The sequence below is a fragment of the Capra hircus genome, chromosome 13 (genome assembly GCF_001704415.2).
Source record: "Capra hircus breed San Clemente chromosome 13, ASM170441v1, whole genome shotgun sequence".
Lineage (NCBI taxonomy): Eukaryota > Metazoa > Chordata > Mammalia > Artiodactyla > Bovidae > Capra > Capra hircus.
This window is the reverse complement of record NC_030820.1, coordinates 7,204,592-7,221,699: the sequence shown is the minus strand read 5'-3', so window position 1 is coordinate 7,221,699 and position 17,108 is coordinate 7,204,592. Positions and strand designations below refer to the sequence as shown.

Genomic DNA, 17,108 nt, shown 5'->3' with positions numbered 1-17,108 from the left:
ATTCATTTACTTACTCAGATATTTATCAAGTCCTTGTTTTGTGTCCAGAAACACTGTGCGTGACTCTGGGGATACAAGAACAAGGCATCCTTCAAAGAGTTCGCAGTGTGCTATGAAGAGACACATCCATAATGAAGATCAAAGTGCAAAATGGTGTGTGTGCACACATGAGAGAGGGAGGGAGTGATAGTCGCTCAGTCGTGTCCCACTCTCTGCGACCCCAGGGACTGTAGCCTGCCAGGCTCCTTTGTCCAGGCAAGAATACTGGAGTGGGTTGCCATTTCCTTCTCCAGGGGATCTTCCCAACCCAGGGATCAAACCTGGGTCTCCTGCATTGCAGGCAGACTCTTTACAGTCTGAGCCACCAGAGAAGTGGTGGCTTCTAAGTATAAAGACAGATCAACTTAAAAAGTATCAGCAGATACATGCTTGATTTTATCTTATAATCTATAGACAATACATTAGAAAATGTAATGAATCCATAGACTTTTTCCAAAGGAATACCCGAGACAGAGGTAGCAATATAGTTGTAAATGACAATCATCAATCAGATGAAATAATTAACTTTGTATGAAAAACAATGTTCATTTCCGTGTTGCTGAACATAGTACTCTTTTTGCAAAATAAATCCTCTACTTCAAATTACTGTTTGAATGCTTTAAGAAAGGTTATGACTCGCTTTTTTTTCCAGTAAGCGGCCTGAGTTATTCTTGCTCTCAGGTGACTCCTAAAAATGGTGCGCTATTCACTTGACCCAGAAAACCCCACAAAATCATGCAAATCAAGAGGTTCAAATCTTCGTGTACACTTTAAGAACACTCGTGAAACCGCCCAGGCCATAAAGGGTATGCATATCCGAAAAGCCACCAAGTATCTGAAGGACGTCACGTTAAAGAAGCAGTGTGTGCCGTTCCGCCGCTACAACGGTGGAGTTGGCAGGTGTGCACAGGCCAAACAGTGGGGCTGGACTCAGGGTCGATGGCCCAAAAAGAGTGCTGAATTTTTACTACACATGCTCAAAAATGCAGAGAGTAATGCTGAACTTGAGGGCTTAGATGTAGATTCTCTGGTCATTGAGCACATCCAAGTGAACAAAGCCCCCAAGATGCGACGCAGGACTTACAGAGCTCACGGTCGGATCAACCCCTACATGAGCTCTCCCTGCCACATTGAGATGATCCTTACTGAAAAAGAACAGATTGTTCCTAAACCAGAAGAGGAGGTTGCACAGAAGAAAAAGATATCCCAGAAGAAACTGAAGAAACAAAAACTTATGGCCCGGGAATAAATGCCGCAAAAAATAAATGCAAATAAAAGTAAAAAAAAAAAAAAGAAAGAAAGAAAGAAAGGTTATGACTCTTTCTAAAAGATGTATATTTTGTCCTGTCATATTTCTGAGAGGGCCATTTTAAAATCTAACTTTAAGTTGGCTTTTCCAGAAAATAATTCTGTTCTGGTGTTTAAAGCTTCAGCTCTAACACTCAATAGGTGGTCAAACCAGACAAATGAGAAATAAAAATGCTTCATGCAATAATTACTTTTATTTTTGACAGATCTATTTGTAGTTTATTCAGTAGATGTGGTTTTGTTTTACCTGCAGGAACCAAAAAAATGTGTTATCTTGTATGTCTAACTATAATATATTGAAACTCTAAAGGCTAGTTTCCTCTCACTTTTTGTCTTAATTTGGATAGATTTTCTAGTCAATATCTTAAAACATATATGCTTTCTTCCATTTTAGAGTATCAAAACAAACAAACAAAAATAGTGAAAAAAACTCCAAAAATAAAAATAGAGTATCATGTGTTTCTTACTCTCTATGTCAAAAAAAAAAAAATTTTAGAACAGAATCTGACAATATGATTCCTCAGCCCGAATGAATAGTTTTTTATTTTACAAACCTGTAAAATCTCAGCTCTGCCACTTACAAGTCAAATGAATTTGGATGAATGACTTAAGCTCTCTATGTCAGTTTTTTCATCTTTAAAATGGGGTTAATATCATCTGCCCTACAGCATTGTCATAGGGTTTAAATGACACCACAACAATGGTGGCTGTTACACAGTAAATATTTAATAAGTATTAGGAGAAGGCAATGGCACCCCACTCCAGTACTCTTGCCTGGAAAATCCCATGGACAGAGGAGCCCCTGAGGCTGCAGTCCCTGGGGTTGCTGTGAGTCAGACACGACTGAGCGGCTTTGCTTTCACTTTTCACTTTCGTGCATTGGAGAAGGAAATGGCAACCCATTCCATTGTTCTTGCCTGGAGAATCCCAGGGACGGGGGAGCCTGGTGGGCTGTCGTCTCTGGGGTCGCACAGAGTCAGACACGACTGAAGCGACTTAGCAACAGCAGCCATTATTCTGCAATACTGTACAACCATTAAAAATACAAATATTATAGACTAATATCTTAGAATGTGGTATATTGCTTGAAATATATTGTTAGCTTAAGAAAACAGAAGACAAAGTATCATACAGAGTGAAAAATTCCTTAATTAAAAATATGTATACATGAGTATAAGAACACTGAAATGCTAGTAGGATGTGTGTGGAATATCAGCAGTTACCTCTGTACAGTGAGATTGTGGGTGTTTTCCCCTCATTTGTTCACCTCTATATTTTCAAAGTTTCCACTAATTTAACATATTTATACTAAGAAAATAAGAATGGATTGTTAAAGAAACTATCTCTGTCCCAGTATAAGAAATTTTTGATGACACCCAAAGATTCTGGGCTGGAAAGCCCCTGCATCATGTGATTGAACAATTTTCATAACCCAGATATTTCATTGCTGGAGAATTCTGTACCTTTGAGTTGTGAGCAGCTTTTGAACATGTGAGCATTGAACAGGACTTCAGCACACCTGACATTATAGTCAGAAACCTGTAAGAAGTCTACAGATAGGTTTACATAATCTCCTAATCAGATAATTTAAAGCAAAATAAACTCAAATGTACCACAGAAAAGTTAAACCTAAGTGGACCAGATGTGCAATAGACATATTTAATGAACCTTGGGAATCACCAAAGCACTGTTTATCAAGGGGAATTTTTGTGTGGAAATGATATTGATTTTTTTTTTTTTAACTAAATAAGATCAAAGAACAAAGAGTCTTTTCCAGAGTCTAGTAATAAAATTTTCTTTCTATGAGTTGCCCTAATTAGTCAGAAACATTCAGGATTTTCTTTCTCTGGTAATTTTAAAGAAAGACTTTCCTATCTCATCCCACCCCCTCTGCCAATGGTGAGGCTGCCTTGGCCAGGAGCCAGCTCATCCCACTTGAATGGTACTTCTTTGTTATTTTTTATTTATAAGCCAAGTGACTCACTTGTGATATTTGTACCCCAAGAAATGAATTAATAACTCTTGCTGGCTTTAAATAAGAAGGAATGCCTGAGATATTGACACAGGCTGCCTTTTTCCGAACGCCCCATTCAAGTTAATATGCCTGTCACGTGTGGGAGTGACACCACTGTTATCATCTGCGGGGTGTTTTCAAATGAACAGCCACTGAATTTGTTGGAATTAGAGACACAAATTAGAGTTTTTACAACATCCATTTTCTCTGTTGCCAGAAAGATTTGTTCTGAACAGTCTCCTGAATTTTAAATATTTTAAGCAGGCCTTATTCCTCTTTCTCAAACATAAATTTACCAGTCCACAAAACTTTGGAAAACTTTAAGAAATGACAAGCAGAACACAGCTGAGAGGACACCACCCGAGAAATGTGTTTAGCCGAGGCTTCAGGATTCACAACTATTAAGGCCTGTGTAATGGGAGTCTGGGAGAAGGCAATGGCACCCCACTCCAGTACTCTTGCCTGGAAAATCCCATGGACGGGGAGCCTAGTAGGCTGCAGTCCATGGGGTCGAGAAGAGTCGGACACGACTGAACGACTTCACTTTCACTTTTCACTTTCCTGCATTGGAGAAGGCAATGGCAGCCCACTCCAGTGTTCTTGCCTGGAGAATCCCAGGGATGGCGGGGCCTGGTGGGCTGCCGTCTGTGGGGTCGCACAGAGTCGGACACGACTGACGCGACTCAGCAGCAGCAGCAGCAATGGGAGTCTGGGAGATGGAGGGGAGACAGAGACTTGCAAGACGACTGCAGTTTGTGAAAAGCTCTTCTCCTTCCCCTTCTTTTGAAAATAATCCACAGGCACCCTGGCAGAGTAGACCTTTAAAAGAGTAGACCTTTACATTCTACTTAGACTTTCATTATTCTGTTTGGGGAAACAAAACAACTACAAAGCAAGCAAAAAACAAGCCGTAAGTAGGTGAAAATGAAAGAGAACCACAGTTTGATCTGTCATGGCCTAATTTAATGGGAAGAAATGTTCCTAAAAATATAGTATGTCATTTATGGAATCAAATTCCAGCCTGAGAGCCAAGTAGTTTATTCACTCACTTCTCATTTATTCACTTTTTGATGTGTTATCAAAGACTTACCATGTATTCGACACTTCATTAGGCACTGGGAATTCAGGGGCAAATGGGCAGTTCAAACCCTTGTCTTCAAGGACCTGGAGACAATGAATTAACAAATCCCAAACCTTCCAGTATGATAAGTACATGAAGAGAAGTAGGAAGTTTAAACGCTTATCACTGTCCATATTGCCATTTGCTTTGGGAGCTGTATTGTTAGCGTCTGTCCTCCTGCCCCTTTAATTGGAATCATAGCTCTGGTTCAGTGATACTAAGAAAGCTCTTTGGAGACTCTTGATTTTCTACGGCTGCTGTAACAGATTACCACAAACTCAATGCCTTAAAACCACACACATTTGTCTCACTGTTTCTGTAGGTGAGAAGTCTAGGTGAGCTCGACTGGGACCTCTGCATAGGGTCTGCAGGCCTGAAATCAAATCTGTGGTCCTTACAGAGGGCTCTGGGGAAGAATCTGCTTCCACACTTGTTCAGATCACTGTCCAAATTCAGTCTCTTGTGTTTATAGGACTGGGGGCCCCACTTCCTTGCTGGCTGTCTACTTTCCTTCTCCTGTCCAGGGGGCCCTTCCAGCAACAGGAAATTGAGTCCTTCCCATGCCTAGAACCTCTGACTTCTCCTCTGCCACATCTCTCTGCCTTTCTCTTCTGCTCTGTGAGAAAACTCAGTGTTTAAGGGCTCATGTGATTACACTGAGTCCACCAGGTGCTTCAGGACAATCTCCCTAACTTAACATTTGAAACCTTATTTATATTTGCAAAATTTGCTCTGCCCTTGTAACATAACATTTTTAACATTCATTTTTAAAAAATTTTAATGGACTTTAGCGATCTTGTTTTTACGTTTTATCTTTTTAAAATTAATTATTTGCATCTTAGCTGTGATATGCAAACTCTTAGTTGCAGCATGTGGGATCTCGTAGCCCAGCCAGGGGTTGAACCGAGGCCCCCTGTGTTGGGAGCTCCGAGTTGAGTCTTAGCTACCGGATCACCAGGGAAGCTGGTGGTTCCAAGGATTAAGGCATGAACATCCTGGGGTAGAGGGTAGTGGGGAAAGCATTCAGACCTACCAAAGATAAATTTCAAACAGTGGCTTTCACTTAATTACTCCTAAAGAATCTGCACCTAATAAGTATGGGCTGTTCTATTTCCAGGACATTCACTTGGCCAGGAGATTATACGACATGGCTGCTCAAACAAGTCCGGACGCTCACATACCAGTGTTCTTGGCCCTCATGAAATTGGAAACTGTGCATTTGCTCCAAGATATCCTGTTTTTTAATGTAAGTTTGTCTCAATTAGGTCCCAAATCTCTGGAAACTCCGATGAGCAACTCTTGGGCAGAGGGATGGGGGGAGATGATGTTCTGAATAAAGTGGGAGGCTCGGGTTTATTTTTGACAGAATGTCTCTTGCCTGTAGTTTACAATGAGATGGAAGTGGACAGTACTGGACAACACCATTGGACCATGCTGGGATTTATTTGTAATTGGCCTAATTGTTGCTGTGCTGATCTTCTTGCTTAGAAATCGCTACGGGTAGGATCCGGACCATGGGAAAACCTGCTCACGGAACCAGTCCGCTGCAAGTTATCTTCATTAAATAAAAAATTTCCCCATCAGACTCAGGGGCCTGCTGCTGACTTCTTATACGGGCCTTGAGGGAAAATGGACAAAGACTGGGACCTGTCCTCTAAGAAACCATTTCAGACCTCCTGCTTAGCTGAGGTGACTCCTTGTGGGGAGAGGTTTGTTGGAGACTCATCAGCTAAGATTCCCTTACAAACTTCTCATCTTGGGGTGCTCTAGTCCCGTGTGTTAGTTGCTCAGTCGTGCCTGACTCTTTGTGACCCCATGGACTGTAGCCCATCAGGCTCCTCAGTCTATGGGATTTTCCAGGCAAGGTATACCGGAGTGGCTTGCCATTTCCTTCTCCAGGCTCTAGTCCTGAGTTAGGGATAAAAATCACCCATTTTCAAGTGGTTGTGACAACCTGTCCCCTTTCGAGAGGACAAATGGGTTTGTTTCTTGGCTCCTGCAAACATACTGAACTTGGGAGAGTTTGGGGAGGGCAAGAACACAGATCCCTCAGAATTTGAGAAAGGCAAAAATTACAAACAGACTGTTATCTTGAGGGAATGACCTGGTGAACCACAGTCTATCTCTGATAAGCCAAAGTTTCTCATGGCGTTGCTGTGCCTAGGGACTGACTCAGCTTCCTCACCGGGATCTTTCTGTCTGAGCTCCCTTAGCAGCCATGTAGTGATCAGCACCGTCTGGGGTCTGTCCAGCATTGTATCCCTCTCTTCCTTTCCTCACTGGAAGCCTGGGGACTCCCCTGCAGAGTAATCACAGTGGGTAATGGTACAAGCCTCCAAGGACAGAAGGTAAAGGGCCTGGCTCTTTGTCTCCCCTGATAGATGAGGCAGGGTTGGGGCCCAGGGCTGGGGCAGTGGGGAGGAGACCCACGACCGAAGTCAAGGGCCAGGCTTAAATCTCACTCTCACTGAGCCTCAGTTTCCTGATCTGCAAAACGAAAAGATTGATCTTTTCATGTTTTTCCCTTGGGATAAAGCTACCCACTCCAGTATTCTGGCCTGGAGAATTCCATGGACTGTCCATGGGGTCGCAAAGAGTCGGACACGACTGAATGACTTTTTCACTTTTTCAAGATCTTAGGGAGCTGGTATGAAGATTAATGGGATAATGTGTGTAAAGGAATTATCACAGCATCTGGCATCTAGAATGAATTTCCATAAATGACAACTTTTAATATTCTCTAAAAGCTCATGGGAGATTTGTTGGAACACGGGGACAGTTGAGGTAGTAACAATCAGTGTGGTTTCAGTACCCAGAGATAGTTCTCCAGCCAAAATGCTGGGTGTTTAGGCAGGAAAAGATTGTACTTGCCTACTTGAAAGCCCAAACTAGGGACAGGAAGAAAGTTAATTGCTAATGTCGATCATAATCAGAAAGGAGAGAGCAATGGATTTGGAACCAAACACCCTGTGTTTGAGGTCCAGCTTTGCCCGTTAGTAGCTCTGTGACTTTGGGTGTAGTTTCTCCAAACCTCAATCTTTCCTCCATCAAATGGGATTAACTCCTACCTGACTGGAGATTTGTGAGATTTCAGTAAGCCTAACTTCACAGATGCTTTGTAAACATTGTATATCCACATGCCAGCCATAGTCTTTCCTTGGCCATTAGCTATCCAGGCCTGTCTGAGGTCCAAGTATTTAGAATTTCCTGCACACATTCCTTGACTTACTAGAGAGCTCCATTTCCAAAGGAACAATAAAAGCCTAATTTAAAAGCCAAATGTGAAAGGAAGGAGCAGGCAACATCCAAAGCTCAGGTCAGGGGCTAATGCATAGGCTGGCCGTGCAGTTCTATCTCACAGGTGTCTGGAATGCGAGCACATCAGAGATGGGATAAATGCAAAGAGGGGAGTGTAGAGTCGGTGAGCCCTGGCTCCAAGACCGGCTGAAGAATGAACTCCTTCGAGGTGGAGCTTGTGAGAATCGCTGCAGATGGGGCAGAAAGGAGGACGACTTGGCGGTGAGCTGTGTCGAGTGAACACTGCCTGAACCCTAGGAGCGGGACCAGGGTGAGCTCATCACTTCCCTGTTTCAGCTCATTGCTCCAAGTGAACACGAGCCAAAGGCTCTGAGAGCAAGCATGGTTGAGGGTGTTTGAATCATTCAAACGTCTGTTTCTGGGCTTCTCCTCCAGAGCCGGGGCTGTAGCAGCTCCCTCGCCCACACCTGGGTGGCCACGTGGTGACTGACCACCGAGCTCCGCAAAGGGCCTTCCTGCACGTGTCTCAGTCAGAGGACTTTGGGTAGCAAGAAAAGATGCTGTGTCAGCTTCCCTGTGGCCTGCGGCCAGTCCAGCTGCACGTGAGCCCTGTGAGGGCAAGGGATCGGCCTTCTCATCCCAGAGTACCCAGGGCTCCACATACAGAAGGTCCTCAAACAGCACTGGGTGACCAACTTGTCCACAACCCACTTCCTCACCCCCAGCCCGGGCCAGCTCACCCCCTTCTCTCAGCACAAGCCTGGCACGAAGTGCACAGTCACTCATGTTTTTATATCCAGCACAGCAGCTGGTCCTTCAGAGTTCCCAGCTACAACACAAGGGAGGTTACAATGGAGTTTATCTGTGATTCATAGTTTTCTTGCCTTAGGAAAGCTGATGCTCTATAACTTTTAAAACTCCCCAGGCTGAATTAAACGAAAATCTCTGGGGGTGGGAGCCAGGCAGCAGAGCCTAGGTCGAGGTCTACTGTAACCCACAACATGGAAGTGTGCTCTAAACAGATACAGTGTAAGGCGCTGACTCTGGGTTTCGCTAAAGACTTGGTGCTTGGATGGAGAGCTGTGCTGGGGACGTTCACAAATGCACCTTCAGCTGGGTGGGTGCGATGGCTGGGCCTTGGCTCTGCTGGGGTTGTGTGAATGACCAGCCCTGCCTCAGGTTGCTGGACAAGACTCGGGAACATCTTCGTTCCAGGCCTGTCTCTCCAGGGCCAGCTAGTGACCTCAGGCAAATGAGTCTCTCTGTGGGACTCAGTTTCCTCGACTGCAAACCAAGAAAGACTTCTCTAATGTCTTACAGCGCCAAAGTTTTATAATTCCAATCCAGACTCTCAGTATAACATTAAGACCTATACCAGAAAACATCTTAAAATCTTTCCATATGTGGCAAGAATAATTTTTTAGGCTGTGAGATTACTTTAATTCTTAGCTTTCATTTTTTCCCCTGCCACCTAATTAATTTCATTCAGCAATTGTGCCTGTGATTTGATATGGAAACATTATTTTGTGGTGTGTGCTTATGTGAAATGATTTAATCCTAATTTGTGTTTTATTAATCAGAAAATAATTTCTAGGTGAAGATTAAGTGCTTCTGAAAAAAGGAATATTCAATCTTCACCTAATAGAATATTTGAGCAAATCTCTTATATTTCAGGTTTGGATTTTGCCATAGACGCAAAACAGCTGTCTGAGGTCCTATGACATTTTTTTTTTAAAAAGGAATAATGACTTTAAGCAGTATCTGTTTATTAATCAGTCTTTTTGTATGAGCAAGAGGAAATTTTATGTAAGACAAATGGTAAGCTATTCAACATCATAATAGCTGTCAATAATTTGTTCTTGAAAGCTTCTCGAAAATTCATTCTGTCTGGGATAATAATAGCCAACATATCATGCTTATAATGTGCCAGGGACTGTTCTAACTGAATGTATTATTAACTCATTAGATCTTTACAACTACCTTTTCTGAAGGGTAATGTATCATCTTCTGTCTTTTCCAGAAGAGGAAACTGGGGTCAAGTAACTTGTCCAAGGCCACACAGCCAGAACAACCAGGTCCAGAGCCTGTGCTTTTAATCCCGGCACTGGACTGCCTTGAGAAAGTTCATAAACAACTCTTGCCAGTGACTGCATTCTCATAGCTGAACATTAAGTTTTCCTGCAACTATTCAAATTATTCAAAAAGCCTTCACAATGCCAGGAGTTGTGCTAGGCTGTATTTCCCAAAACATGTTCACAGTCTTGCAGGGTGCCCCTTGATAAAGGGGTTATTGGGTCATTAAATCTGGAAGATGCCGTAAGGTATAACCTCCTGTGGGGCTTCCCAGGCGGCACTAGCAGTAAAGAATCTGCCAGCCATTGCGGGAGACATGAGACCTGGGTTTGATCCCTGGGTTGGGAAGATCCCCTGGAGGAGGAAATGGCAACCCACTCCAGTATTCTTGCCTGGAGAATCCCATGAACAGAGGAGCCTGGCAGGCCACAGTCCATAGGGTTGCAAAAGTTGGACACGACTGAAGTGACTTAGCACGCATGCACACATAGCCTCTTGTGGGAGATTCACAACAATGTGGGCATAGTAAAGACTCTGAAGCATCTTACAGGAAAAATACTCACTGAATCTTGTGTGACTCAGCTTTTCCAACCATAGTTACCTCTGGAAACTCTTCCTCTCCCCCCTACTCCAACGCTTATCTTCTTTTGTAGGACCTAGTAACACTGTAATTTGAGGGCTATTGTACTGCACATGTACGTCATCTTATGAGTTTGGCTTTCCAAGCTTGGCACTTATTCTCTGCTGGGCATCATACAACCTAAGAATGGTTCATGTCAGCAGGTAACTGACACAAGATAAGCTGGTTAGTGATGGATTCAACAGGCAGGTCTGATTTCAGAATTCATGCTGCCCCCTCTCCTGGGCCACCCTGATATCTAATGACAGCCGGACACCTTGCCTGCACCAGAGCCTATCATCCCACAGTCTAAGGCCCAGCCATCCTGGTGCAGGCCTTGCTGTGGCCTCACATCATGGGTCTTATTTTCCAGCACCAAGCCCTTCCCTGTACCCAGTTCACCTGCCTCCTGCAGCCTGTATCCCCCTGCTCTGCAAGACACTCAGGCTCCACTGGAAACCCAGCCAAGGAGCTGATCCCTGAAATTTGAAGCTGAACTTGCCTGGTGCCCCCACTGCCTGTATTTCCAGGGTCTCATTGCCTCTTGTGCTCACGGGGATCCCCCTGTTGTCTGCCTGGCAGCAAGTCCATCTGGGCCATCTCCGTGGCTGATGAACCCTGATTATAGCAGTGCCACTGCTTAAGGGTTGAACACTTAGCTGAAAGGCAGAAGCTGTGGACAAAGAACATCAAATAGAGGGCTAACGGAGATGGAACTCAGAGAAGTTCAAGATGGCCCAGGAGAAAAAGGCACGATGAAGTTGAACTGGATGAAGGTGAGTTTAGAGTGAAAGGGACCCGGAAGAGTTTGAGGGCAGGGGGTTCCCAGGGACAGATTCTAGTGCAGGGCTGAGCGTGTCGGAGACTGAGGAGGTTCCAGTATGCTGGTTGGTACACACTACACTTAAAAGGAGAGAAGAGATGCAGAGAAAAAAGACTAGGGCATCACACAGAAGGCTCTGACCTCCAAAAGAAGGCAGTGTGATAAAATTAAATGCTTCGTCCCATACAAAACCAAAGTCACACTGGCTCTCCCATGTATGTGACCTTGGGGAAGTCATCACAGTCTCTCTGAACTTGTTTCCTCATCTGAAATTCGAGGCAACAGTACTAGCATCTATCTTCTGGAGAGCTGAGGAGATGAAAAGAGAATTGAGCATGCTAATCAGAGCCTCAGCACATTGCCTGGCAGAGGTGTAATACCCTCCGGTTTAAAAGGAGGGCTCTGCCAACCCATAGCACCTTGGTACAGGTTAAATGAAGCTGTTTTGGTTGAGAAGTTAAGCTGGCTTCAGTTGAAATCCAAGTTAATGTTGAAAAGACAAGTCCCCAACTGTTAACATGAAGACTGAGCAACTGCAAGGGTGAGAGGGCGATCCTGACTCCTCCTGTCTTGGGACCCAGGTCCTCGGACCAAGCTGAATGTTTCTGAACTCACCCTGCTCGAGGGCTCACAGCCATCTTCCCGCCATAATGTGGTGGAGGATTCTCCTGCTCCCCTCAGGGACTCAAGTCCTTATGGCCTTGACTCTCAACCAGTAGGAGGAAGGTGGGAAAAAATATTGTTTGAAGATTCCCCTCAGGGACTTGGGAGGCAGGCCTGTGGCCTCCCTTGAGATTGAGAGCCAGACCTTTATTCCACAGGAGAAAATCCTGAGGTCCGAGATGGTGCTGGCCCACGTGTCAGGAACCAGTATGCCAGGACCAAAGCCAGACCCCCCGGCTCCTGCTCCCTGCCCTTCCCTCCACTTCCAGTTTCTTGGCAAGGCTGTCCAGTCCTCCTCTGGAATTCTCTTCCTCCCCTCCTCCCACGCCCAGTGTCAGCACAGGCTCCTGACCCTGGGGCCTGGAGCCATTCCTGATTCTTCTTCTGCAGGCCTGGCTCTGACGCACACGCAAGAGACTCTGGACAAGAAGTCCAGAGATGGGCCAGACTGCGTTTGGGCTACACGCAGTTTATCTTTTTTTGGCAAAGGCCAGCCAAGACCAAGACAGGATCGACTCTGGCTTTTAGATTACCTGTAACCATTTAGTTCTTTAGAAGAACTAAAGAGAGCCTCCTGATGAAAGTGAAAGAGGAGAGTGAAAAGTTGGCTTAAAGCTCAACATTCAGAAAACTAAGCTCATGGCATCCGGTCCCATCACTTCATGACAAATAGATGGAGAAGGAGTGGAAACAGAGGCTGACTTTATTTTGGGGGGGCTCCAAAATCACTGCAGATGGTGACTGTAGCCATGAAAGTAAAAGACGCTTACTCCTTGGATGAAAATTTATGACCAACCTAGACAGCATATTAAAAAGCAGAGACATTACTTTGTCAACAAAGGTCCGTCTAGTCAAGGCTATGGTTTTTCCATTGGTCATGTATGGATGTGAGAGTTGGACTATAAAGAAAGCTGAGCATCGAAGAACTGATGTTTTGAACTGTGGTGTTGGAGAAGACTCCTAGAGAGTCTCTTGGACTGTAAAGAGATCCAACCAGTCCATCCTAAAGGAAATCAGTCCTGAATATTAATTGGGAGAACTGATGCTGAAGGTGAAGCTCCAATCCTTTGGCCACCTGACATGAAGAACTGACTCATTGGAAAAGACCCTGATGCTGATTGAAGGTGGGAGGAGGAGGAGACGACAGAAGATGAGATGGTTGGATGGCATCACGAACTCGACGGACATGAGCTTGGGTGGACTCTGGGAGGCCTGGTGTGCTGCAGTCCATGGGGTCGCAAAGAGTCGGACATGACTGAGTGACTGAACTGAACTGAACTGAACCGTTTCCATAGCCTTGTGCCCACCTGAGAGCCTATAACAAGCCCACAGCATCAACAGTCCATCCTGATAACAAGCCATCAGCAGCTGAGGCAGGAGGGACTGAGAAAACCAGGCCGCCGTTGCCTCACTGAACTCCCAAGGCAAGAGCCACCTCACTCTCTCTTGTTCTTTATGGACTCACTCTATCAGGTTGCTAGAAAATTGATCCCAGGACAGTATTCCTAGGAAATAAAATTTGAAGCCTACTAAATTTCCAACCTAAATTTGAAGCCTACTAACCTTGGGAGGTTAGTTCTACTTCCAGATACCATGGACTCAAACCTCAAGGTAAGCGGATCTCAGCCCCAGGTTTCCGAGGACAAAGGTAACATAGTTTGTGTTGACTTTACACAATTTCAAGTAAGCAGGCTATGTTCGATGCTTTAAGGAACACTGTGGCACACCCTGGGCACCTCTGAAGATAGTGTATTAGTTACCTACCGCTGCCTTAATGCGTAACTCCAAACACAGACAGTTATCTGTTTGTGAGGATCAGGCATTCGGGAATGGCTTAGCTGGCTGGTTCTGGGTCTGTCATGAGGCTGCCGTCAGGGTGTCACCTGAGGGTCCGACTGGGGCTGGAGGATGTCTTCCAAGCTGGCTCGCCTGCTGGCAGATCTCAGAGTCCTCTCCAAGAGCTGCCCGATGTCCCCAAGAACGGCACTGTCTCCCAAGGAAGGGATCCCAGACACGGCTAGGAGGAGGCGGGGCCTCTGACTACCTCCTCAGAGGGACACACAGCGCTGCCATACTCTACTTGTTGGAAGAAAATCCCTGAATTCTACCCAAACTCACAGGGAGGAGAATGAGGCTCCACCTCTCGGAGGAAAGAGTATCAGAGAATCTGCAGACAGATTTTAAAACCACACAGACATAAAGCACTGTTTCCCTATTTGTTAACAGCAGTACCTCTGTTACCTTCAAATTAATTTTTTTTTAAGCAGCAAGATAAACACCTGTCAAGTATCCAGGCAGAGAATTAAAGTACACCAATTTGAGGAAGCTCAGTGGTAAAGAATCCACCCAATGCAGAAGTGGGTTTGATCCCTGAATCGGGAAGATCCCCTGGAGAAGGAAATGGCACTCACTCCAGTATCCTTGCCTGGAAAATCCCATGGACAAAAGAGCCTGGAGGGCTACAGTTCATGGGGTTGCAAAGAGTCGGATATGACTTAGCAACACAACATTTGTGAAAAATAACCTGCTTATTAGTTTTCTAAACTAATAAACTTCACATTATTAACAACCACAATAACAACCACCCCACCTTGAGACCCCCTCTATTAAAAAAACGCTCAAAACATTTCTTAGGCAAAAGGCTAAAATAATAATTTATGAAGGAATAAAATATAACCAGTATGCCAACTATACTTTTCCCCAAATATCTTTTTTTTACATGTTCATTTCTTTCTTATGCAGAAGCCAACTGATGGTTAAATACATAATTTCATCCTTATTTAAGGGATATATACTGAGTTATAAAACCTATGTCTTCAGTATAATGTGAGTCATTCAGTCATGTCCGGCTCTTTGCAAGCCCATGGACTGTAGCCCGCCAGGCTCCTCTGTCCATAGAATTCTCCAGGCAAGGATACTGGAGTGGGTAGCCATTCCCTTCTCCAGGAGGCCTTCCCACCCAGGGATTGAACCCAGGTCTCCTGCATTGCAGGCAGATTCTTTACCATCAAAGCCACCAGATGCTTGTCTTCCGTAAAGGCTGTACTGTAACTGTTTCCACCTGGTGGATAAACATGGTACTAAAAGGGTATGAAAAACAAAACTGGCTTCACCGCTACTTCATGAGATAAACTTCTTTCTGTAGTTATAACTTTTTACAATCATATAACAGACTTGAGGGTCTATGGGTAGCTTCCAGAGCCCTGTTAGACTGACAACTAAGAACAAAAAAGAGTCGGGAGCCTGGCTCATGGGCCTCAGTGGGGTTTGTTATGGGAACCAATTAAGCCCATGCATTTTACTCCAAAGGGGAGTCGTTCTTGAGAACCTCCTTCCTCTTTCCTACCTTAAACACTGTCCTCAAAACTTCCAATCTAAATTCTAATCTTACACATCAGAAAAGGCAAGAAAAACTGATCCAGCAAGTTCATTTCTGTCAGGCTACTGAGATTGACAGCAAGCGAGAAAAGTGCAGGGAAAGAGACAAACCACGTTTCTTAGGGTCAGTGCAGGAACAAGCAATGCAGTACAAGTTGTGATAGTAACTGTCAAGTTATAAAGATGAAAAGTTACAAAGTTATTAAGAAAAAAGTTGAAAAGAAATGGTTATGTTCCTATACACTATTTAAGAATGAAACCTATTTTGGAAATACTTCTGATAAGACATTTTTTTAAGTTTTGTGACCTGAAAGGAGGTCCTTAATCACTTGGAAAACATACCTATTCAGAAAAATTTATTTTCTGAGGGTTCCAAACAATTAAACCTTAATAGATACTTCAAGCAGACATTAACTAAAAAATAATTTCACAGCTGTCACTCACATTAAACAGTAAGTGTCCTCAATTTGTTGTGCTAATTCCTCTTATTTTTGTAGCTTATTTCTAAGAGCTCAAGGTAGAGTCCTCCCCGGCCCCACCCCACCATCCACATATTCTCTGTGGGCATGAAATAAATGAAAGTTAATACCCTTGGTAAGAAACCTCAAACTTTACAGAAAGATTAAAAAGTGAAAGTACAAGCCTCTCTCCTTGCCTCTGCCCACTTCATGCACCTTTGACAGGTGTTCAAACACCAGGACAGGTGCAGAGACACCTGGTTCCTCAGTCCCTGTCCTCAGCATGGACAATTCTGCATGCATTCTTCAAAAACAACCAACAAACATAAACGTGCATCATTTAGGAACAGACACTGTGGAATGTATCCTTTCCTTAGGGATCTATTTACAATTTAATATGCAAGGGGGGGTGGTTCACTGTTCTCTTCTCCCTTCAAATCTTAAGTTCTTTAATTGAACTTAAAAAAAAAAACTCAACAAACAAAAACTTCCCCAAGTTCTGCTTCCTAGGTATTCTTTTTCTTTTAACAACAAAAAACGGTTATCAAGAGTATCCCAATTTCTAATATCAATGAATGTCCCAACTAAAGAGAGCAAGAACAGTAATTTCTTTTTCTCCTACAAAATTCTTTTACTGTAACTCAGTCTCTGAAAGGGCACATTATCCACATAGTTGTTTTCTTAAAATTAATTTATTTTAATTGGAGGCTAATTACTTTACAATATTGTAGTGGTTTTTCCATACATTGACATGAATCAGCCATGGGTGTACATGTGTTCCCCATCCTGAACTCCCCTCCCACCTCCCTCCCCATCCCATCCCTCTGGGTCATCCAAGTGCACCAGCCCTGAGCACCCTGGCTCATGCATCGAACCTGGACTGGCAATTCATTTCACATATAATATACGTTTCAATGCCATTCTCTCAAATCGTCCCTCCCTCGCCTCTTCCCACAGAGTCCAACAGTCTGTTCCTTGGGGAGGGAGGTGGGAGGGGGGTTCTGGATGATGAACACATGTGCACCCGTGGCTGATTCATGTCAATGTATGGCAAAAACCACCACAATACTGTAAAGTAATTAGCCTCCAATTAAAATACATTAATTAATTAGGAAAAAAAAGTCTGTTCTTAATCTGTGTCTCTTTTGCTGTCTTGCATACAGGGTCATCGTTAGCATTTTTCTAAGTTCCATGTATATGCATTAGTATACTGTATTGGTGTTTTTCTTTCTGACTTCACATAGTTTAATTTGACTCAAAATGGAGCTGAATACCTGCCGTGTGAGACCCAGTCCTGACTGAGGGAGAGCCTGGTGCTTACTGGTAGAGGGCAGGCAGGAAGGGAGAGAGACAGA

The 17,108-nt window shown here is 44.1% G+C and overlaps 2 protein-coding genes across 2 annotated transcripts in view; both read left to right on the top strand.

The window, feature by feature from the left end:
- SEL1L2 (SEL1L2 ERAD E3 ligase adaptor subunit) overlaps window positions 1–6,070 on the top strand; it is a 126,659-nt gene extending 120,589 nt beyond the window's left edge. Inside the window, exons 17-18 of the mRNA XM_005687826.2 lie at window positions 5,599–5,727; window positions 5,866–6,070. Of these exons, the coding sequence (XP_005687883.1) occupies window positions 5,599–5,727; window positions 5,866–5,985 (249 nt within the window). The 3' untranslated portion in view covers window positions 5,986–6,070. The remainder of the gene's footprint in view (window positions 1–5,598; window positions 5,728–5,865) is intronic.
- Window positions 690–1,322, top strand: LOC102186409 (60S ribosomal protein L17). Its single transcript, XM_005687825.3, has one exon. The coding sequence runs from the start codon at window positions 734–736 to the stop codon at window positions 1,286–1,288; it is 555 nt and encodes a 184-aa protein (XP_005687882.2). The 5' UTR covers window positions 690–733; the 3' UTR covers window positions 1,289–1,322.

Bases quoted from the DNA above. Each gene is read 5' to 3' on its own strand.
- LOC102186409 (XM_005687825.3), top strand. From the start codon at position 734: ATGGTGCGCTATTCACTTGACCCAGAAAACCCCACAAAATCATGCAAA.